Source organism: Myxocyprinus asiaticus, chromosome 10 (genome assembly GCF_019703515.2).
Source record: "Myxocyprinus asiaticus isolate MX2 ecotype Aquarium Trade chromosome 10, UBuf_Myxa_2, whole genome shotgun sequence".
NCBI classification, from domain to species: domain Eukaryota; kingdom Metazoa; phylum Chordata; class Actinopteri; order Cypriniformes; family Catostomidae; genus Myxocyprinus; species Myxocyprinus asiaticus.
This window is the reverse complement of record NC_059353.1, coordinates 15,009,874-15,017,751: the sequence shown is the minus strand read 5'-3', so window position 1 is coordinate 15,017,751 and position 7,878 is coordinate 15,009,874. Positions and strand designations below refer to the sequence as shown.

Below are 7,878 nucleotides of genomic sequence, written 5' to 3'. Positions count from 1 at the left end.
TAAATGGAGACAGGGTCTATTATCACATGGGCTATTTCAGTAGCTATAAGGTTTTGAGTCAACATTTCAAAGAAACAAATGAAAACAATTTTCTCAGTCAGTGGTTTTGTATGTCAGTTTCAAACACATTCTTCAAAATGATTTAGAACATGTATTTTGTGAATGTTATCCTCTAAACTAAAATTCCAGTATCATCATACTTTTGCAATAGCTGTTACATAAACAAGTGTGCACATGTGCACAATGAACAGTATCCTTTTCCTGGGCAATACCAGTGGAGATGTGTAATAGCTTTTTGTAACAAAGACTTAATACAGGGTCTTTTACTTACAGATCTGATCCACATTTAGTAAAATTTAAATAAACATTTTATTGGAACATTTCACATTCCTTATAAACACATGTTTACTCCTATTCAACATAACATATGGAAGCCTTACACAGGGAAGCTTAAAGCTGAAGTATGTAACTTTTTCAGTGTTAAAATATTTTCTTCAATCCACACTTAATATGCAGAGACAATTATACAGTAAGCCATAGGTTAATTTTCTTAAAAACTGTAAACACTGTGTCTCGTGCCACTATACAAATTTCTGTGTTTGTTTTGAGCGACACACTTAGACTGCCCCAACAAGGTTACTCAACCAATGGCGTGAGTTGGGGGCAAGACTATCTGACTGTTTGAACAACTGCAGACAAAGGGCGTATTCAGAAAACTGTTTTGAAAACATTGTTAATTTTTGCAATAGAGCGCAACTGTCTGGTTCCGGAAGTAAAAATCCCATTCATTTATCCCATAGCCGAATTGATTTTCAATGATAACTTATAAACCTTTAAAGACAGACCTACCGTAAGCTACAAGATTGTTCATTGATGGTATATGCTTCCGCTGAAGCCATCCGTCTGCATTATTTCAACTTAATTGTTTAAAAATCGTGTTTGATGACATTCTTGGTAACCAACTACATTACCCATGTACCAGCAGAGAAAGATCCACCAATCAGAGAACCGTGGCCAATGAAACCCACAAAACATGCCTAAGAGCGATCGCACTCTCACATGATGCATTGTGAATGAGGTACATTTAGAACAAACTGAAATCAATAGTTTTATATATTCCTATCATTTTTAATTCAATGACATCATTCGCAATGCTTCATGGGATTGTAGTCCTTGCCCTCATGAAAGACGGTAAGTCTTGTACTTTTGCCTTTTTGTCCGATTTTCAAATACTTTTTTTTTGCCACAAAAAGAAAAGTTTGTGATGTTGTGATTCACCTTGGAGCTGGTTGGTTTGGTTCATGGCTTACAACTCTTTTATAAAGGATTTTATAAAAAGTCAATGGAAGAAATTAATGGGGAAAATACTTCCGGAATCCAGATGGCAGAAAAAGTGAAACTGTTGAGCTCTATTCCGTTCGGTGGTGCTAGTGTCGCAGAAATTACATCAGCTTTAATACATGCTGTGTAGTCTACTGGATAACATCACCTTACATTATAGGCATCCAAATCATGATACAGAGCTGCCCAGAACTCAACACTTGGTTGAAAACACAAAGATGGTAATACTCAAAAGGTAATTTTTTGATCATGAACAGGTAATTTTAAGTAAAAAATGAACTTCAGACTTCACAAAACAAGAAGCTGCCAAACGTAACAGTAAAATCAAGAATAAAAACATTGTAAATAAACTTGCAAACAGTGAAAACATGCAAGCTCAGTCATTTTTCAAGCTCGGTGCATGCTGGGAACACCAGCTTCGAAAAGTTAAATAAAATGTACTTATTTTGTTAACCTTTGAAATTTACTCAAATTAGCAAATAAATATAAAGTATTTTCTATTTTGAGATTGACACATGATGACACATTGTAAAGATAACAGACAATAATGAATAATATTTACTCATAAACTAGAGCATACTTTTTTCTTGATTGAATTTAAGTACAAATGTAGAATTTACTCAAGTTCATGCTTTAACATACTTATTCAATGTGGAAAGTAGTTCATCTTTTCTGCTATATTTAATTCACCACAAAATCATTTTTTCAATGAAAAGTAGGTTAACCTAAATTCCATCTGACCAATAATTTTAACATATAAAGTAGTCTACATGTTGCCTTATATCTGCATGTAATTCTTTAAACTGCTGCATACTAAAGTGATATTGCCAATTAGTCTACTCTCAACAGTCCTCCTCTCCATTTATCGAAAAGCAGGGTCTGTTATGTGATGTCTGAGGTTAACTGAAACAGGTGTAAATTTATGACCCTGCCACTCATTTATTTACCTTTCTATTAACTTAAGTGATTTGCCTAAAGGAAATCACCGACAGCAAAGGTGATTGCTTTAGAGGATTAAAAAAAAAAACAACAACTAAATGTTATTGATAAAGTGACGCAGTGGTTGCTCTGATTTACACTATATGCAAAGGCATTTTCGGTTTTAGTTCTCTACTATCAGTGGCATTTGAGGATGCTGCAGTTTTGTTTAATATGGAAATAATAATCAATTTATTTCAGTAAAAGCAGAAGTTGATAACTACCGCATCTGTTAAAAATTAATCATACATCATTTTTCTAAGCATTAAAACTATTTAAATTTGATAAAGCTATGCGCTTGAATTCCTTTTATTTTATTTTAAAATAATAGCATACCACAGTATTTTACTGCACGTCATGTAGATATATATGTATAAAAAGAAAACTGAATAGAAAACGTGGCGAATTATATTAGTATTGTTTCCTTATGTTTAAAGATTTACTGGCAATTCAGCTGTGTATTCGACCTCCATGGAAGCGGCCGAGGGACATTTAGACACAGTGATACATTTGTCTGCGAGGCACAAGTGTAATTTTCCAAATGCATGATAAATGTTTACAGTTTTCCTCCTTGAGTACCCTATTTCCCTTTGGTTTGGCAAGGTATTTATTCCATTCACTGCAGTGCATTTAATCAACATATATATCCTATTCTAGCTTGGCTGAGATTGCATATTTAATTGTTGGCCTTACACCACGCCCCCGTTAAAATGCTCTTTTGGTCACAGAGGTAATTCATCTTTTCGCAAATGAAATGGCCCAGTGACATCAGCATAAGGAGTAGATTATTTTGCTTCTCCTTCATTAACTTAATTATTTGCCCATCAGTAAACCCCCCTGAGTAATTCATATTTGAGAGGCTGTGGTCATAAATATCAGGGCGGCCTACGTTGTTTATAATGCACTGTAGATTCATCTGTGCTGTAATCACCATCTATGTCAGCTAGAGGTTAAAAAGGAGAGGAGAGTGGTACAATGAATATGTAGGGTAGGGGTGCCTGAGAGAAGGGATATTAATTTAGCTTTAAATCTTTCGCTCATGTGCTAGATTTGTCTGTGCCTCATACACAAATACATTGATTTCAATACACGATGTCTATCTTGAAGAATATGAGGGTTCAATGACTTCAGGTGAGAGACTGCCAACAGACTGATTTCTGTCCATACAAATCTTCAATGTTGTGTTTATTTCCCTTTTTCTCCAAGTACATATTTTAAAAGCAATGTTTGAAGGTCACACAATCCTTCAAACACAGTGCTGATCTCTTTCAGCTGAATAAATTAGATATAATCTATAAGAGTTAAATAACATTAAAGACACCAACAGCAACAACATGACATAAACTAATGGACTAAGTAATGCACAGTTTGCCCTTGTCCAATATTTGCTGAGGATTTAACAGTTCCTCTGTGTTCCTCAGTCAATGGTTACTGGAAGAAAGCAGTGACGCCTGCCAGTACATACTATTGAACAAAACATGCTCAAGAAATCACAGAGATTCTTCTATGAACAGCTGTACAGCACAAGTGTCAGCCTGTGACTTTCAGTGCAAAGGCTTCCTCATTTGGTTTAACACCACTGTCAACCAAAATGTTAAAGCTGAGGTATGTAATTTCTGTGACACTTGCACAACCGAACGGATTTGCAAAAATAAAAAATGTTTTCAAAACAGTTTTCTGAATACACCTCTTGTCTGCTGTTGTTCAAACAGTCAGATAGTCCTGCCCCCAACTCACACCATTGGTCGAGTAACATTGTTTGGGTGGGTCTAAACTGGTCACTCAAAATTAACACCAAATTTTGTATAGCGCCACAGAGACACAGTGTTCACAGTTTTCGACAAAATGTATCTATGAATGGCTTACTTATAGCTGTCTCTGCATATTAAGCTGGGATAGAAGAAAGTATTTTATCACTGAAAAAGTTAAATTCTTCAGCTTTAACATAGAGGGAAGATTTTGATCACATAAAACAATTTAGGTTGGAACAGTTAGCTGTTTACAAGCTGCCTTCAAAAAAAACAACAAAAAAAAAAAAAAAAACAATATATATACATATATATATATTAAGTGCAAATAAACTGGAAGACCATTTTTAATAATCATTTCAGAATGCCATATCTGGTTTTATGACTGTAAATGTCCTGTCAATATTCATTATAGAATGTGTCATGGACAATAAACTCATGGGTCTAAGGGATAGTTTTGACATCAACAAGGTTGTAAAACCTAGATGTAGTTAGCTGTCCAATTAATGAATTGATATAGAAGCCATCAGTTCCTCATAACCCCAGTCTGATCTTTCTGTCTCCTCCAATCTCTTCGAGGTCATCATCAGAGTAAGAGCCATGAGAGCTGTAACTCAACTCTGTGCTGTGCTGCAGAAAGTCTGAGGGGTGAGGTAGACTCACACCTACGTTAATAGATTTTCTGAATTCTTCCTCTTCTTCATCATCTTCATCCTCTGCATCCAGATCCTCATCCTCATCTTGTGCACTGCAGTGACTGAGGACTTTTGGCTTGTTTCCTCTCTTGCCTGTCTCCATCTGTGCAGCTTGCTCTTTAGCTTTGCGGCTGCGTTTCCACTTCATGCGTCGGTTCTGGAACCAGATCTTCACCTGGAAAATGCATAAAACATCTCAATCATTCAACATGACGGTTGTTCCATTGGATCAGCATCAAGAGTTTTCAATATAAATTAATGAAGAAAATTATATTGTGTTTATGATAGACTGGCTTGTTTGTGAGCTGATCAGATCTTGTGACCAACTTTCAACATTCACGATATGTTTTGTTTCTCCTTTCTCCTCTTCTCCTCACCTGTGTCTCAGTCAGCATAAGAGATGTGGCCACTTCAAAGCGTTTGGGTCGTGATAGGTACTTGTTGAGTTTGAACTGATTTTCCAGCTCTAGTAGTTGCTGACTGGTGAAAGCTGTGCGTGGTCTCCGGCACTTACCAATCAGACCTGACTGAGGAGCCCCTGAGAAGAAAGTTTGTTGAGAAAGGAAGTGTGAGACTTGTGCCAGATACAAAATAATGCAAACAACACAAGACAGATAATGATAACAGCTTTACTTCAGTTTATTGTTGATGACAGGAGATATTGTATAGCAGGACAATAAAACACCAGAGAGCACCATTAACTTAATGAAAATTCAATAAATGCTACCAGAAAACTTTATTGATGAAGCTCAGAACGGTCTAAGTGTTTCTTTATAGTTTTCCTTAAGATGAAGGCGGTTTTAATGGCGTTGTCATTTATGATGCAATGAAAAGACTGAAAATAAAAAAGCTAACATTATAGTTCCGTTAGCAGTAAACAATGATTCAGTTGTGCTAGATAATATTTATAGCCCATGAACTGACTTTATTGTGTTTTTGCTGAGAGATACAATAGTGTGCATGAATCAAATCAAATTAATTAACAAACAAATATTGCTAGGCAACTTAAGTATTATTTATGCATTATTATTTTTTATTCTAATTTGGCCCTGCATTTTTGAAGAAGAAAAAATATTTGGATCCTCAATGTGTAGGCTATATAAATCTTTATAGTTGTAAAGTTAGTTACTATAAAATTGTAATATATATATATATATATATATATATATATATATATATATATATATATATATATATATATATACACACACACACACACACACACACACACACACACATAAGGGTCAGAATATCCTACCGCTGTAGTCTGCGAGGCGTGGCATTATGAGCCCTGCCCGGAGCCAGTGTTCTAACGGGAATGAGCCGGCCACGGCTGCGGCTTTCAGGTGCTCCGGGTACGGTTGCGCGAAACCAGAATACGCGAAGGTGTGGTGCTGCGCACCAAGTGAAGTGATGGAGTACATAGGTGAGGGATACATTCGTGGCATAGACCCTTGAGAAAGAGACGTTAATCCTGGGTGAGAAATATTTAGCATGTTATTGGGTATGACCCCTGTCTGTAGCTGAAAAGCTCGAGGAGGAGAGTTTACTGTCCGTCTGCATGTCATGGACTCAATGTCAGTGCCGTCCTTACACAGTCCCGGTGAATCCTCCCGTATCCGCTGAGAGCTCTCTGACAACAGAGCATCAATTCGAAAGTTCTTCGACTTATCCATGGACCCAAACTTTCAGCCTGAAAGTATTCTCTTTGCTAAAATAAGTTATTAAAAATTATCAAATTTAGATTTTTTTTATTTATTTATTTATTTATTTTTTTACTTTCTTTTCTCTTAGGCTGTTCTTCACACTTAACAATTTAACAATAATGCCACTGACCTGACCGTCTGTAATAGCCTATTGTCTGACCATACTTTAAGATAGGTTATTAAGTATATTCCGTTGCTCAATAACTGCGGTCAATGTATCTGTGTTTTCATTATGACTCTCTGCGCCCGTTACGCAACGCTATGCCAAGTGCACTTGCAGACATCAGTTTTTGTCCGTCTCGCGCTCCAGCACGCTCCTCCTAAACACAATCTGATTGGTTCATTTGGACGCCTTTAGATTTGAGAAACTTTCGATGCATTTTCATTTATTCATTATAAATTAAACGCATTTATTTCCACACTCTCTTAACCTCTTACGAGTAACTGGCATTTATATTATAGGTCAAAATACAAAAATACAATGTAGCCTATAAATCTTCCGAAATTTTATTTTGGTGTTTTAAAACGTTTGAAACAACATCAACAATACAGAACTGTTAGGCTAATGTTATAGCATCATAATTATAGATGAATGTACGAATAAAAGTATGGTTATACTTTTAATAAAAGTCTACATTATGTAGAATAAAATCTAATTGTATGCAATCGACGTCTTTTAAAGTAGCTAAGTTCACAAATTCATAGATAAATTATAACTGTAAGTAAAATATTATATGTGCTATTACATTTATCGTTTCTTTTTTATATTTAAAATGTATTATTTCATTGGACAAAAAGGGTTTCATGTTTGGTGCAAGGATATTATGATGAATGACAAAAAAATAAAAATAAATAATATATATATATATATATATATATATATATATATATATATATATATATATATATATATATATATATACTACAGGTCAAAAGTTTTGAAACACTTACACATTCTTTATTATATATTTTTTTTTCTTCACATGTTAAAATAATAGTAAAGTCATCAAAACTATGGAATAACATCAATGGAACTATGGGAATTATGTTGTGACTAAACAAAATCCAAAATAAATCAAAACTGTGTTATATTTTAGCATCTTCAAAGTAGTCACCCTTTGCCTAGAATTTGCAGACATGTACTCTTGACATTTTCTCAACCAACTTCTTGAGGTATCACCCTGGGATGCTTTTTAGTTGTCCAGATTCCAAAAAACCCAAGTCCTTGTAATAGGCTATTCAGATTGCAATACAAATGTCACGCCTTTTGACTAAAGAACCAAATGCCTGAGCCTTAGTTCAAATGAGCGAAGAGCCTGAGCCAAATGCCTGCCTATTAATGGCAGAGGGGAGGAGGTACTATTAAACGTATTCCTCTCTTCTCAAAATTAGCGGAATATAGTTTCTAAG

General features: G+C 35.1%; 1 protein-coding gene across 1 annotated transcript; it reads right to left on the bottom strand.

The window, feature by feature from the left end:
* Window positions 1–4,601: 4,601 nt before the first annotated feature.
* Window positions 4,602–6,438, bottom strand: LOC127447397 (motor neuron and pancreas homeobox protein 1-like). The gene is made up of 3 exons (XM_051709264.1): window positions 6,021–6,438; window positions 5,140–5,300; window positions 4,602–4,937 (listed from the first exon to the last, which is right to left on the bottom strand). Exons 1-3 carry the CDS (start codon window positions 6,436–6,438, stop codon window positions 4,602–4,604), a joined length of 915 nt encoding a protein of 304 aa, XP_051565224.1.
* Between the last annotated feature and the right edge of the window lie 1,440 nt (window positions 6,439–7,878).